Raw genomic sequence first — 16,598 nt, forward strand, 5'->3', positions numbered from 1 at the left:
TACAAGACAAACCTTATAGGTGCAAAGAAACACAGAGGACCAAGGAGTGGACCTGATCAAGATGAAAATACATTTTTCAGGAATCGCTACATTGCACCTGTACCTAGAACAGTTTTACTGTCTTATGATGGTTTGCAGTTTTGGGGAGTTTTGTTGTTCTTTTTGTTTTGTATTTTTGTTGATAGAAACATCTGACTAGGGTTACACAAGGCAGTGTGAACAGCAGGGCTCTTACACGTGTTTCCTGAACTTCCAGGGAGTCCCGTAAGGAAGCAAGAATTCTCTGAACAAGGATGTGATGACTTAAATGAAAGAGGAAACATTTTGATCAGTTTTTTAAATCTAAATGCAGTTAGCATAAGTTCCAATGGGATGACAGGCATGTTGAATTCTAACTTCTGCTCTTTGGATATCAATAGGTCCACTGGCTATGATTGTGTGAATTATTCTGTAATCTGTATTAGGATGAAGTGAATCAAGAGAGTTCCACTTTACTGAGGAAAGCACAGAGTATATATGTGTCCTATATCTACTATCTAAATCTACAGGATGACGGGGAAAAGTGAGGAATGTTCTAAGGGTCTACGTAGAAAGGAAAAAGACAAGGTTAGTAAAGATTAGATGCAGTCAGCATGACCCAGCCATGAGCTGCTCGTGTACGTAGAGAGAGATGGGGAGAGCGAAAGAGAAAGGGAGGGGTAAAGTATGCAAGAAGAGGGAGCGGATGACCTCGAGTGAGGAGCTCTCGGTCAAGCAGTTACATTATGGCTCATAAGCAGAGACGTTGCGTTGGGGTCTACCAAAAATTACGTAAAATGGAGACAATTTGGTGGTGGCACTGGGCGTCATTCTGATCTCACACAACACTGCTGGCAGTAGATCTATCCACTTCTTTCCTGTTTCCATCATGACATTTGTCAACCTTTCTTTCAAGGTATGATTCATTCTCTCAAAAATGCCAGATGACTGAGGATGATAAGAGATGTGAAACTTCCAGTCAATAGTTAGGTAGGTGCATAGTTTCTGAGTTACCTTAGAAATGAAACAGGGTCCCTGATCTGAGTCTATTACACAAGGGACACCGTACCTCGGTATTATATCCTTGGCTAGGATTTTAACCACAGTGCGGGCGTCTTCCTTAGAACAGGGAAATGCCTCAGTCCACTTAGAAAACCTGTCTACAATCACTAGCAAGTACTTCAACTGACCACAAGGTGGAATGTGTGTAAAGTCTATCTGTAGACACTGAAAGGGATATTCTGGAGCCAGTAAGGCATCATATTTGGCTTGTGTTTTACCCTGGTTGCTTCTGGCACAGGTTAAACAGCAATCTAGGAGGAGTTTTACAGTTATACATTTTGCAGAGATACAAAACTGTTTTTGAATGTTAGCCGTCACTCCCCCTTTGTGCAATATGTGAAATCCCATGAAAATGGCGCACAAGAAATGGCAAAATAGATTTAGGAAAGGTGATACGCCCCTCCAGGTCACGGATTAGACCATTTTAATCAGGACTACAGCCCTAATCAACCCAGTGAGAGCAGTCCTGTTGTGTACTCTGAGTTTGTAAGAAACACAGATCGATATCATTCGGCACCAAGCAATGAGAAAACATGGAGACAGCTTCACATGTCAAGGACATAGCATATGTGCAAGAGGGGCCATTAACAGCTGCCCAATGTGTGATCTCGTCCGCTAAGGCATCGCCAGTGTCAGACTCAGAGGTTGTATCATGACCCTTGACCTTTACAATAGCCAGCTGAGCTGGTAGTGTACATGCAGACAAAAGTGCAGACACTAGTCCTGGATTAGAAATGGTCTTACTGTCAGAGGTGCGGAACCCCCTGGAGTGCCAAATCTTACCCAAGTCATGAGGAATCCCAAACGCATAACAGGAATCATTGTAGATGGTGACAACCTGATCCCGGAGTAAATGGCAGGCCCTGGTCAACAGCATCAGCTCAGCTGCTTGAGCAGACCTGTAAGGGAGAGAGTAAGCCTCCCAAATGAGGTTAGGCAGAGAGCAGACAGAATAACCACAGAAAAATTCAAAGTCAGACAGTTTAAAACATGAATCATCTATAAAAATGTGATAGCCGCCTATTTTTAATATCAGTCATGCTAGGAGGCATAACTCTACAGTTTTTCACCCAGCATCATGAATGCAGTAGAAATATTTACGAGGTGGCTGGAGCCGTGCGCCGAAGTCTCACCCTGCTGTAGAGAGGCAAGGTTAGTATAGAGGGCAGGTGCGGCTTGCCGTCCGCTCCTCCTCCCGAAGTCCCCCTCTCAACTTCCTGCTTCAGCTCAGATGTGTGTGTGGCCTTCGACACAGAAACATCTGCCTGAGCGGCAGCCTCTCTTATCAGTGCACGCTTCACAAGCAGAGGAGGGGATCCTTTCAACTGTGTGGCAGCAAAAATGACTATTTCAGACCCAGGAGTCTTATTGGGTTTTACACCATGCGCCTTGTCCCACCTTACTCCAGGTCTGCAAAGAATTCTTCATATATTGAAAATCCCAGCTAGGCTCCCCATATCCCTCATAAATAAACATAGCACTATAAACTCCCATTGAAAAGAAATCTGAATACTTCTTGTATTTGCATGTATAAATGTTGTATTTGCATGTAGTGTTCACTATGTTTATAAAAAGCAATATGGTGATGTAAAAGTATACTGTAAATTTCATTATTATTTCACTCTTGGCTAAATAATAAACCCAACCAACTAGACTGAAATTACACAGACATGGTGAGCAGTTGTTTTTGTAGTCAGGATAAATCAATTCTAAAGGAGTTCCTTCTAAAAGAGAAGCTGCTAACCTGCTCCCTGCGCTCTTCCACATTCTTAGAAGTGTCCCAGCCTTTGCGTGTGTTGAACTTGGACACCTAACTAGTAAATAAAGGTTTATCAATTTTACAAAGAACCGTAATGAAAATCAAATTGCACTGATGGAAGAAATAATGTTAGTTAGCTACAGCACTCTCATCGATGGTTTAGCTCTATCAAGTCGATCTCACTTGTCTAGTTTGCTCATAATTCAAATATGATCTTATGTTTAGCGAGAAACAGGTTGGTGACCACTTAACTAGGCAGTCAATTAAGAAAAGTGTTTTCCTAACTAGCTAGCTAGGTTAGCTAAGGTTAGCTAGGGTTAACTAGATTAACTAGGTTAGCTAAGGTTAGCCAGATGGTTTAGCCCGCTAGCATTGCTGTATCGCTAGCATAACCTACACACAGCTCGTTCAAGCCTTTGAAAAACCTCCCAGAAAATGTTCAAATGTTCCAGTTACAACTACTTTCAAATTTTACAAAGAGCTAACCAGCTAACAGCTAGAATTCTGCAGATTGCCACGTTGTGTACTTACGTTTGTGCCGCTGTTTGTGTGTTGTGTACGGTTCAGTCATAGCAAAGACCGTTTCTGCTTGGATAAAAGTGCCTTTGGCTCCCCACTGCAGTATGTCCTACCAGTCCCGCGCACAATCTAATGCCTCCTGTCGGTAATCCGAGTTATGGATGTGACACCGTTTTCGTATTATGTTAAATGTTTAATACTGTTCACTGCTATATTTGTATGTGAGTGGCACTTGTGTTGTCCGTGTTTAATGTTAATAAATGTTTCACAAACACAAGGGAGTCTGTGCGTCCTGCCCCGCGTCCTGCCCCGCGCCCTGCGGCACTCGGGCCAGCAGCAACGTTACACGAAATAATGTTGCGATTGCTGACTTAAGCTCTACTCAGTACGTTCAAGAAGAACTATCTTCTAATGTTTATTTTGTTTTTTAAATAGCATGACATTCAACTGTAGAGGCAAAAAGTGTGGACATACTTTAACAATGACAAAGATGAAGTACTTTAACGTTTAGTATTTATGAGGAGTTGTGAATGCTGAGATGTCCACCACTAAGTTTAATAAAATTGATTTTACAAAAAACAAAAAAACAAAAACGTTCTTGTACTGAATAAAAGTGGAGGTCTTCTTTCACTTTTGCAGTGCTCTCTCTCTCTCTCTCTCTCTCTCTCTCTCTCTCTCTCTCTCTCTTTATTTATATATATATATATATATATATATATATATATATATATATATATATATATATATGTATATATATATATGTATATATATATATGTATATATATATATGTATATATATGTATATATATATATATATATATATATATATATGTATATATATATATGTATATGTATATATATATATATATATATATATGTATATATATATATGTATATATATATATATGTATATATATATATATGTATATATGTATATATGTATATATATATATATATGTATATATATATATATATATATGTATATATATATATATGTATATATATATATATATATATGTATATATATATATGTATATGTATATATATATATATATATATATGTATATATGTATATATGTATATATATATATATATATATATATATATGTATATATGTATATATGTATATATATATATATATATGTATATACATATGTATATATATATATATATATATATGTATATATATATATATATATATATATATATATATATATATATATATGTGTGTGTGTGTGTGTTTATTTCTTTATTTTTATACATTTCTGTCCTGTATTGTGCCATGTTCACTGTATTATTCTGATTGTTTTAGCAGAAAGTATTGCATGTTTCTCAGTATCTCTTTGTCACTGGTTAGATGATCTAATTACACTGCACTTTCTGTCCATATTTCTACGAGCGGAGGATAAACAGCTGGGACTCTCTGGGGTCTGACTGAGGTGTTTGTTTTTGTGTGTGTAACAGGAACCAGACATTTACATGTGATAAACGTGATGTCAGATTAAACGGCAGTGGTTTTGTCCCAGTGCCCTGTGGAGATGATCAGGACATGTCTCTCAGTGATGCCAATGCTTAGACCAGATGCTTAGACAGCTGGAGTGATGGTGTTGTGTGTGACAGTGGGCTTGTCCTTATAGGGATCTTTTAAAAGCTGTTGATGATGCTCTTATGGCATCCACTTATGCAGAATGTGTAGATAAGCTTTCCCTCCCTGCCTCTCACTTTCACTCATTTATGTATGTTTTCCTCTTGTTTGTTACTGGGATGATAAGCGTACCCATAGATGAAATTGTGGCTGTTCTCATGCCCCCACCTTGTCTCAGAATGTGTCCAGGAAAGAATAAGTACAATGTTAACCTCAATAATCTAATTTTAAATGAACTATTCTAACCCATTTACTGTTGGTTTTGAGGACTATCTCCCAATATTTGCAGTGCCATTACATGTGTGAGCACATGCGGGTGAAAGTGTAAGTGCACTGCATGTTCCCACTAACACCAGCTAAGCCTTACAGTGGGCAGAGGAGGAGGCAGTGATTGAGAGTCCCAGTTTAAGTGGACTAAAGTGGTGTCACAAGTTCATAATGTCATTAGCCAGAATAGCAATTCAGTGGAACTTGTTATATTATGGACATGGTGCTCTGGGGAAATCTTGGTCCACAGACAATATCCATGTTGACTTCAGGCAAAACAACAAATATGGGAGAAAAGCATACCTCCCAACAGCATGTTTTTCTTAAAAGCCTCCACTTGCCATCATCTTTTGAGAGCACAGAGATATCTGGAAGATCCACAAGTGTGCCACAAGTGTACTTGTAATTGTAAAAATTACATGTTGAATATTTTCTCCAAAAATATTGCTTGTGCCTGAAATACGAGGCAGTCTGCAATCTCCTTTTCATTCTTCCCATGTGCCTGTCAGCTTTTGTGGGTTGAGCAAGTGAAAAAGATGCCTAGTGAGCAGGTAGATATTTTGTTGTTCTTGTTGAGAACCTAACAACTCAGCAAATTAACCTGGACCAAAACCAGATTTAAAGAAACCAGAACTTGAGGGTCAGGTTTTCCGGTCAAGCAAAAGTATCAGCAAAGAGAGAGTGAGTGAGTCAGAGATAGTAGCTGTTCTTTCCTGGGTGTCTCTGTGTTACCAGAAGTATACTGACACCTTTATCATTTTTACTGGTGTGTAAATGCACAATTGAAGCAATGACTTTGTATTTCATCAAGTGTCATGTGACACAAAAATCTGCTGATTATTTAAACAAATCAGAAGCCTCTGGGTCATAAACAAATGCCTAGTGCCAGAAGCATTTTATAGTCCCATATGTGCAAGCTGAACAATATTCATAATTTGCTGTTGTTTTAGTCCTGTTTGGCCATCATTTTGCCTTGTTAATATGGCCATGTGTCTGAAAATCCATTGTCATGGAGAATAATGCATGGTGTTGTAGGATAATGTATGTCTTGGACTGTTTCTCGATGAGGCAATAAATGAACAAAATATGGAAATATTAGTTTTAGCTCTCAGCATTTCTTGTTTAAAGGGTCTTAGGCTAGTGATATGTGCATTATTTTTTTCTGTGATGTTCTTCTTCTATGCTTCTATACTACTCTGTTGTCTTTCAGTAACAGTTCCAAAAATTCTGCCTTTGCTTTAGTTCTGCTTTATTAATATATTTGCTTGTGAGAGAATTAGACCAGGGACAAGCATGATATCTCAAACATTTCCTGAGATGTCAGTGTTACTCTTAATAAATCTTCATAAATCAAAAACACACTGAGGAACTCTGGCCACATTTCATTTGAGCATACCCATGCACTGTATAATCTTCAATATGCAATAGTAGACTAATTAAATAAGTTGTACATTTTTCAGGGTTATTAACATGGAACATATACTTTCAAAGCATCGGCACAGTGGAGGCACTGAGATAGTGAGTGTTGCAAATGTGCCGTGGCTGGAGTTTTCCAGCATGTCACTGTCACTGCAGAGTGGTCAGCCACCCAAAATATCTTGGCAACTGCAGTCATTTGGTCAGAAGCAAACCACTGATAAAGGGCTAGAAAATGTGTAGAAATGTGGATGGTGGCAGAATGGACAATGGACTCTAACTATGCAACCATGAGGTGCCTCTTGTAACGCTTGGAGTTAGTCCAATTTAAATTATGCTCCAACCCAGATTAGCAGAGAGCTTTGGAACTGGTAGCAAGAAGCCTGTGAAGCACGTGGAGGAGACGCCAGTCAGACTCAACTCAGTTATGCAATAATCTTGGCGGTTTATTCATTACGTGACAGAGGCTTGCTCTTGGAATTCTGTTGACAGTGCGTACATGAACTGTAGAAACGTCCAAAGCTCATAAACACATTAACAGAGAAATGAAATTAAGGACAAAAGAATCGCTGGGTCCAGTAAGGTCCGTCATGTACAGTACAAAAAAAAGTCTTCTCCTGTGTGGCATTCATGCACATGCATTTTCCGTAAAACACAACTTAAAGGGACAGCAGACAAATTACTGCCAGTTACACTCTACACAGCACTAGGTATTTAGAATATAGTGCTGTGAGAGTGTATACGCAGCAGTAAATTCTGTTTCTATTTCTATTTCTATTTCTATGTGTATCAGAGGGTTTCTTCTAAAACCACTAGGAACACCTCTGCGTCATACACAGAACTGGCACAGCCAATAGGAAGGAAGCTTTCCTACCGGGGGTGGAGAGAGCGGCGGAAAGTTCAATAATATTCATAAAGCTGTTAACACAATAGGAGCGGGTACTGGCGCAGTCAATCACACGCTACTGTGTAAGTGATTTGTAGCTAGCTAGTGTTTGTCCACACTCCAATTATAATCAGTCGTTAGGCTTACTGACCTTTAGAATTCACATCAAAAGGCGAGAGGTGTCAGTAGATTTGGAAAAGAGGAAAGGTGGCTGTACAAAGCTGCCACCAATAAGACCAAACCACAGTGCTCAGAAAGCAAACAATATTCAGGTACGTGTATACACATTTTATTTAAACGCTGAAATGAAGGAGCATGTGTTTTTGAATCTTTAAATTGTATGGGATACCTTAAAAATATTTGTACTGGTGCCTCAAGAATGAAACAAATAGAAATATATTTTTAGTACATTTTAATAAAAAGTTGTTTGGCTATGATGGAAGGTTGTGTATGGTTATGTGTGCTTGTGTGTCAGTATGTAGATGCTTGTGTGAAAAATACCTTGTATACTTTGTTTAGGCTCTTGATGTGGCTGTGCGCAGTCCAGAAACTAGAGATAGCACACATTTTGCTCCATTTGTTCTACCTCCAATCAATGGTAGCCATCCGCTACCATTTCAGAGAAAAAAAGGTAAAGAACTATAAAGTCTATACATTCTAGAGAAAATTACATGGCAATTCATTCCTGTTGGTTTTTAACACATGGTTTCATATGAACAGTCAGAATATATTTTTTGATGTGGCTCTTGATGTGGGTGTGCACAGTCCAGAAACTAGAGACAGCACACATTTTGTGTGTCTGTTTGTGTGTGTGTGTGTCTGTGTGCGTATATGTTACTTTCCAGGGAATAAAATTGTTTAAAAAATGTCAGTATAAGAAGTCAGCATAACAAATTACTGAAGAAAATATATCTAACATTTAAGGAGAGAGACTCAGAGCTGAGTCCTACTGAGAGAGCAGCTCCGTGACTTCTTCATCCAAAAGTTCAGCAGACAGGCGAATCCCAAAGTTACAATCATCTATGTTATGCTAATTTTTGCTGATATAACTTCAAAACCATCCCCACTCTAACCAATTTCTTTGGGTTTGACCAGTAACACTAGTTGACCATAGCATAAAGATAATGTTTTGTTCTGTTCTATTTGTTGATATTTCAGTAGTAAGAAAAGGCAATACACAGTGACCAATAAGCAATAAAAAGTTAATGAAAAGCTACAGACACACTGTTAAATGGGCTGACCAAGATATTTATCACCAGAGACCTAGAGCCCTAAACACTTGCCCAAGTCATTGTTTTGACTTATCTGGTTCCTAATCAGATGATTCATACTATAGCTAAGCAATTTGACCCAGGAGTACATTTCACTGTGCATTATTTTTAAAACCATGACAAAAACAATACAGTTTTCCATCTATGTCACCAGCCCAGCACAAAGCCAGTCTCATCGATGGAGCTTTCATAACTCAGAAAGGACCAGCTCAATAACCCCTTGGTGCTAGATGCTATACACAGATGGTGCACTGTCTGAACTGGACCTAGACTAGGAAATGAAAAGTAATTAGCTAGTAATAGTAAAAGCATGGACTGAGAGATTTATTGAGACCATTCTCTCTCTCATTCCATCTCTCTCTATCTCTCTCTCTCTCTCTCTCTGAGGAATTTTCATTATTTATTGCCTAGCTAGCAAATCTGCAGAGACATCTGAAGGCCTCTGAGTTCAGCTTGATAAAGAAAATGTTTTTAACCCAACAAAAACCCAATCTGTTTACTGAAAGGTTGAAGCTCATTTTCTTAAAGAGCAGGGTGCAGCGTTGATCTCTAGCTTGCAGACCACATCTATACCAGCTCCATTCCTGAGTCACCTGCTACATGCTAGCTAGCTTGGCTATCTGTGCGGATTTCCAACCTTCATTATTAGGTTTTACACGTGTGATGTATACAGCGTGTACTGTTTCTGATACACGTTGGCTTGATTTCCGTGTGGTTGAATGAGCAGATAAATTGATTAAAATCTAAAGGGGAAAAAACCTTGAACCGTGCAAGGTTTAGCAGGTTTAGCAAGTTGATATTGATGTAGAGATGGTACTTGTGGCATAATTATGATGTAATAAAGGGGCTGTGAAGTCACACAAGTTATCACATTAATCACGCCTGTCACCATTCCCATAGTACTCATTTGCTTCGTTGCTGCTTATTGTAATTGGCTGAGGTCTGTTCCCCAAAAACTAAAAGGCTTATCGATCTTTAGAATTCACATCAAAAGACGAGAGGCGCCAGTAGATATGGAACAGAGGAAAGGTGGCTGCACAAAGCTGCCACCAATAAGACCAAACCACAGTGCTCAGAAAGCAAACAATGTTCAGGTACGTGTATACACATTTTATTTAAATGCTGAAATGAAGGAGCATGTGTTTTTGAATCTTTAAATGATATGGGATACCTTAAAAATATTTGTACTGCTGCCTCAAGAAAGAAACAAATAGAAATACATTTTTAGTACATTTTAATAAAACGTTGTTTGGCTATGATGGAAGGTTGTGTATGGTTATGTGTGCTTGTGTGTCAGTATGTAGATTCTTGTGTGAAAAATACCTTGTATACTTTGTTTAGGCTCTTGATGTGGGTGTGCACAGTCCAGAAACTAGAGGCAGCACACATTTTGCTCAACTTGTTCTACCTCCAATCAATGGTAGCCATGCACTACCATTTCAGAGAAAAAAAGGTAAAGAACTATAAAGTCTATACATTCTAGAGAAAATTACATGGCAATTCATTCCTGTTGGTTTTTAACACATGGTTTCATATGAAGAGTCGTAATATATTTTTAAACTGAGCCTTCTCATCTGAACATAGCTCAATTTCAAGAGGGCAAAATCAGCTGTTGCCATCTGTTAATTAATAGAACTGGATGATTCTTTAGTATAACTCTGCCCTGTAATTTTAGGTTCAGATGAGCAGCTGCAGAAGACTGGTCTGGATGGATGTCATGACATTGAAGCTTCCAAAGAGCAGCTGGTGATGGAGAGATGTAACCTTGAAGCTGAGTATAAGGAACACCAAGCGCTTCTGCAGAGCCTCCTGTCAGAAAGGGATGAACTCTGGCAGTTGAACAGCGAGCAGCAGATGATAATAGCTGACTGGTTGGAAAGGGAAAACGTGCCTATGCCTGTGTGTACAAGACGGAGTCGCCATGGCTACCAGGACCAGCTAAAAATTCTAGAGGACCTAAAGTTGCAGTGGCAGCGCAAATCACAGCTCTACCAGCAGCAAGTTGAAGAACTCTGGCCCCGGTGCCAGGAGAAGAAGAAGCAGTGGGACTGTGAATATCAAGCCTTCATCATGATGATGCAAGAAGTAGTCGTTGCGGCTCTCGCCCGGCGGCTGGGGAAGCGGGCAGCTCTTGTTGAGGTGAAACGGCTCCTTGCAGCTGAGCAGAAGACGGAGAATAAGCTCACTGCTGCAAAAACACGGAACCTTGCGCTGCAGATGAGGGTACAAAGCCAGGAAGAATCTATTAGAGAACTGGAGGAGAGGACAAAGTGTGAAAAACTGAAGTTTGAAAATGAGAATTATAAGACTATGATCTTGGAGTATGAAGAGGAGATTATTCGAATAAAGAAAGGAATTACCAGCACTAGAGAGGTATGACGTCCTGTTAAACTCAGTAGATTAAGACTAATGTGGGTGCAATTTCTGTTAATTTTTTAGATAGCCATGGAACTGTCAAGTAGACTTGAAAACATAACAAGACCCATCCCATAAATCCCACCACAAAACTTGGAAATTTCGAGCCCCCATTTAAAACTGAAAATGCAATAAATTTATTGCCACGGAGTAGGATGGGAAGATGTATTGTACAGTAGAGTCTTGAATGCATAGAAAATAATCTCAGTATTGTGTACCTCCACTCTCAGTTCCAGTCACATCTCAAGGAAACGATCAACTTTGTGGAGCTGGAGATCCAGGCCAAACTAGCCAATCTGGCCAAGATAAAGGCAATGATCGGCAACAAGCGGAAAGCTCTGGCAGGGGTAATGATAGCTAAAGACAAGCTGCGTGCAGACAATCTGCGCCTGTACCAGCGCTGCAGCCTGCTGAGAAACAAGAAGCTGCTCCAGGATTTTGAGAAGGTGAAGGATGCATGCGAGGACCTGCAGAGCCAACTAGACATTCTCAAGAGGCAGCATGAAAAGCTCTCTGTCAAGTGTAGCACAGTAAAGAGCAAGCTGAAGCAGAGCAGGCCACTGCAGCATTGTGTATAACACGGTTGAACACACACGTGTACACGTATATACACATACATGCTGTACGCTCTTTGTGCAGAGCTAAAATAAAAACAGTACACTGCTATATTTGAAATTAGTGCTGTGCCTTTTATATTTGAAAGTTGACAAAATATCTGATATATGTGTGTTTGTGTGTGTGTGTCTGTCTGTGTGTGTATATGTTACTTTCCAGGGAATAAAACTGTCTGTACATGTTTAAAAAATGTCAGAATAAGAAGTCAGTATAACTTTGGGAAGGAAGACTATGTTCCAAACACAAGTCACTCGTTGTCTTCCAGTGAATCAAATAAACACATCAGTATAATGGATTGTAATTGACATGGTTTGCCAGAATTGTACGTTTAGTATTCATCTTTGAAGAATTACATAACTTTTGCTCTCTTAGCCTTCATCTTTATTCAAGGCTTTATGACTTATCTTGGGATATGCATCAAACCTTACCAATGTACTGCTAGTCAGATTCTCTCCACCTAGTTCCACAGTTAAATTGTGCCAGATTCTGACATCGTTGTGCGATTCAACACAGCTGGCATGTACACTATTATAGCTGTAATTAAGGGAGCCATTCTAAAGGCCACAAATTACTGAAGAAAATATATCTTACATTTAAGGAGGGAGACTCAGAGCAGAGTCCTACTGAGAAAGCAGCTCCGTGACTTCTTCATCCAAAAGTTCAGTAGACAGGCGAATCCCAAAGTTACAAACATCTATGTTATGCTAATTTTTGCTGATACGACTTCAAAACCGTCCGCACTCTAACCAATTTCTTTGGGTTTGCCAGTAACACTAGTTGACCATAGCATAAAGATAATGTTTTGTTCTGTCCTACTTGTTGATATTTCAAACTGAGTAGTAAGAAAAGGCAATACACAGTGACCAATAAGCAATAAAAAGTTAATGAAAAGCTACAGACACACTGTTAAATGGGCTGACCAAGATATTTATCACCAGAGACCTAGAGCCCTAAACACTTGCCCAAGTCATTGTTTTGACTTATCTGGTTCCTAATCAGATGATTCATACTATAGCTAAGCAATTTGACCCAGGAGTACATTTCACTGTGCATTATTTTTAAAACCATGACAAAAACAATACAGTTTTCCATCTATGTCACCAGCCCAGCACAAAGCCAGTCTCATCGATGGAGCTTTCATAACTCAGAAAGGACCAGCTCAATAACCCCTTGGTGCTAGATAGATGCTATACACAGATGGTGCACTGTCTGAACTGGACCTAGACTAGGAAATGAAAAGTAATTAGCTAGTAATAGTAAAAGCATGGACTGAGAGATTTATTGAGACCATTCTCTCTCTCGTTCCATCTCTCTCTATCTCTCTCTCTCTCTCTGAGGAATTTTCATTATTTATTGCCTAGCTAGCAAATCTGCAGAGACATCTGAAGGCCTCTGAGTTCAGCTTGATAAAGAAAATGTTTTTAACCCAACAAAAAACCAATCTGTTTACTGAAAGGTTGAAGCTCATTTTCTTAAAGAGCAGGGTGCAGCGTTGATCTCTAGCTTGCAGACCACATCTATACCAGCTCCATTCCTGAGTCACCTGCTACATGCTAGCTAGCTTGGCTATCTGTGCGGATTTCCAACCTTCATTATTAGGTTTTACACGTGTGATGTATACAGCGTGTACTGTTTCTGATACACGTTGGCTTGATTTCCGTGTGGTTGAATGAGCAGATAAATTGATTAAAATCTAAAGGGGAAAAAACCTTGAACCGTGCAAGGTTTAGCAGGTTTAGCAAGTTGATATTGATGTAGAGATGGTACTTGTGGCATAATTATGATGTAATAAAGGGGCTGTGAAGTCACACAAGTTATCACATTAATCACACCTGTCACCATTCCCATAGTACTCATTTGCTTCGTTGCTGCTTATTGTAATTGGCTGAGGTCTGTTCCCCAAAATCTAAAAGGCTTATCGATCTGTAGAATTCACATCAAAAGACGAGAGGCCAGCAGCAACATTACAGATTGACCAACCACCACAGGACTCTTAGTCCCTCAGCAAATGACGGACTTCCTAGCAGGAGGTGCGTGAGTTAATGTCTAAATGTAACATTCGTAACCATTTTTGTCTTCCTTGTGTTAATGTTAAAAATCGTTAGTGTTAAGTGTCTCTATGTTCAGTGTTTGTGTTACACGGGAGTGCCACTATAGTCTTTATGTTTTATGTAAATAAATGTTTGTCCACGTTGAGAGAGTCTACGCCCTGCTCTACGCCCTTCGGCACTTGGGCCAACGCGTTACACTGAGAGGACACAGAATCTCTATACTCCCTATACTCTCTATACTCAACAAAAAGAAGTATGATTGTGACCCAGTCTGAAAGATGGTCAGAGATAAATAAGTGCTGATATATCAGTACAAAATTGGGCTTATGTAATGCTTAGGCATCCACGGTCAAATTGTTTTCTCAGTCATTTAATTGCTGTTCTCAATGTCTTGTCAACTTGATGTTATATTATGTGTTTGTTTTCTGCTACAGAAGAAGCTGTAGGATTTGGCCAGTGCAGTGCAGAGAGAAACTCAAAAGGATCCACCTGTCACTACAGAGGACTTTCATATTATGGTTGGTAGTGTTTTTAACTATGCGATATGGTTTTCGTTACACTGAAGCATAGTAATATTAAAGCTTGTTAAAGTATATAATATTTACCATTTCCCATTCTGGCCTTATACTAGTAGCTACTTAAAAATATTAACACACAAGTAGATTATATTTCTCCTATAATAAGATGATGAGTCTTACACATAAAAAGCATGTAAAACATGTACAAATTTTACTAAGTACATTCAATATCTTAGTAAGAAAGTTTTAAATAAGTTTATTACATTTTAAAATCAATTTAGTGCTATTATGTCCCTTCAGGTTTCCTCAAGTTACTTGTCAAAAATGTCTAAGAAAGTGAGAGAGGCTTGTGTGGTGGCGATGGAAGAACTCAGAAGAAGGAAAGGAGGATGCAGACAGTTCACTGTCATAGATGAGAGTAACTTCAGGCATAGAAGAAATGCAGGTGCATCTTTTATGTGGGTATAGAATTTTGTAGAGTCTTAATAATGTATAATGGACATACAAGTCTTCATGCTTCATACCTGTAATTCTTTCATCTTGTTAATAGTTCTTAATTAATGTAATAATGCTTTACTTTTTATGTTACACGGTATGGAAGAGGGCGGATGGCTGGGGCGTTGTGGAGGAGGCAGTGGGTCTCTGGGATGCTGGGTGAAAATGCTGTCCACACTAAACAAAGACAGCCAGTTCTTCACCTAGTTCAGAGAAGGTCCAGAAGGGAACTAGTGCCACTTATCATTCAGCATGTAAGGAGGGGATCCACAATCCTCAGTGGTGAGTGGCGTGTCTACTGGCAGGCTCTGTCTCAGCTTGGCTACAGACATTACACAGTTAACCACAGTATATCATACATGGATGCTCCTACAGGACTCTAACATTTGTAAAGCTGCTTTGTGACAACATCTGTTGTAAAAAGTGCTATATAAATATGTTTGCATTTCTCTGCTTCTATAATTATATATGTATGTGTATTGCATGTGTGTGTGTGTGTATTTTTATTATGTGTGTGTGTGTGTGTGTGTGTGTGTGTGTGTGTGTGTGTGTGTGTGTATTGCCTGTGTGTGTGTGTGTTGTGAGGGATTTCTAATCATTCCTACATGGTGTAGAACTGAATCCTTCAGGATTAGTCAGGCCACAGCCTGTATAAGTCAACACTGGCTCCACCTGCTCCTGTTGGATCCTGTCGTCTGAAGTTCACCTGTGTTATACCACTGCTGTGTTTCCTTCACTGGCTTCCAGTAGCTCCTCACATCAGATGTAAAAACCATGATGTTCACTTAAAAAGCCAAGAATGGAGCAGCTCCTCCTTACAAGATGACACTGGTCAAAGCCCAGCCCCAATCTCAAATACACCTTCCATCAAGTCTCATGGAAGACAAGCGTCAAGACTCTTCTCTGACCATCTCCTAGATGGAGGGATGAACTAACACTGTCTCTTGCTGTCTTCAAACACAGACTGAAGACTCATTTACTTGTGGAGTATTTAAGAGTATTTATTTGTGGAGTATTTAAGAGGGTTTTTTGTGGAGTATTTTTGACCACTAATCCTGCAGTTATGGAAATATCATTGTTTTGGTCCAGTGGTAAAGACACATTGTTACACTCCAAGTGGATGCAAAAGAAACGGTATTTATTGGCTCCCAGTGCGCAGGTGCAAAAGAAAAACCACATCCGATCAAAAACAAGTAAAAATATTTTAAAAAGTAGAATTTAGCATTTATAAATTCAAGGGGGAAAATCCAGCAATCATAAATTCTATATCAATCAATTTCAAAACACCACTCTATTGATTTTTTCTTTAGAAACCTATAGAGGGAAAAATAGGAAATTAGGTGATGTCACTTCTTGTCATCAAGCATTATAATTCCCCATAAAAGTCCCCTTTAACATAGACTACGGTTTCTTTTCCCTCCAAAACAACATGGAAGCTTCTCCACAAAAATAATCAGAGATAAGTTCATTTTTCTCTTGACTTACTTTTGTTTTACCCACTTAGTTACAATATACAAACGTTCCTGGCCAGATAAACATTAAACTTAAACTCTAGAAACATATTATAAGAACAATATTTAATCTCAAATACTTACAGTAAATGTCTCTTCCCCTGCAGGTCCTCACTAAGTAAAACTATTTCCATGTTCACCATCACTCAA

At 39.0% G+C, this 16,598-nt stretch overlaps 2 protein-coding genes across 2 annotated transcripts in view; one reads left to right on the top strand and one right to left on the bottom strand.

Moving 5' to 3' along the window:
• Nucleotides 1-11,149: 11,149 nt before the first annotated feature.
• Nucleotides 11,150-15,855, top strand: LOC145651303 (cilia- and flagella-associated protein 184-like). The gene is made up of 3 exons (XM_081697504.1): nt 11,150-11,216; nt 11,489-11,780; nt 15,731-15,855. Exons 1-3 carry the CDS (start codon nt 11,154-11,156, stop codon nt 15,853-15,855), a joined length of 480 nt encoding a protein of 159 aa, XP_081553630.1. The 5' UTR covers nt 11,150-11,153.
• A 199-nt stretch (nt 15,856-16,054) lies between these two features.
• Nucleotides 16,055-16,598, bottom strand: part of LOC145657528 (stonustoxin subunit beta-like) — a 2,907-nt gene continuing 2,363 nt past the window's right edge. Inside the window, exon 2 of the mRNA XM_081712835.1 lies at nt 16,055-16,598. This exon is cut by the window's right edge and continues 2,032 nt beyond it. The gene's annotated coding sequence lies outside the window, so the exon portion shown is untranslated.

This window comes from Electrophorus electricus, chromosome 1 (genome assembly GCF_041902795.1).
Source record: "Electrophorus electricus isolate QZ-2024a chromosome 1, ASM4190279v1, whole genome shotgun sequence".
Taxonomy (NCBI): Eukaryota; Metazoa; Chordata; class Actinopteri; order Gymnotiformes; family Gymnotidae; genus Electrophorus; species Electrophorus electricus.

Excerpts from the sequence above, each read along its gene's own strand:
- LOC145651303 (XM_081697504.1), top strand. The coding sequence starts at position 11,154 with ATGATCTTGGAGTATGAAGAGGAGATTATTCGAATAAAGAAAGGAATT. Across the intron at positions 11,217-11,488 it reads GAATTACCAGCACTAGAGAG|TTCCAGTCACATCTCAAGGA; the intron begins GTATGACGTCCT and ends CTCCACTCTCAG. Across the intron at positions 11,781-15,730 it reads TGAAAAGCTCTCTGTCAAGT|CCAAGAATGGAGCAGCTCCT; the intron begins GTAGCACAGTAA and ends TCACTTAAAAAG.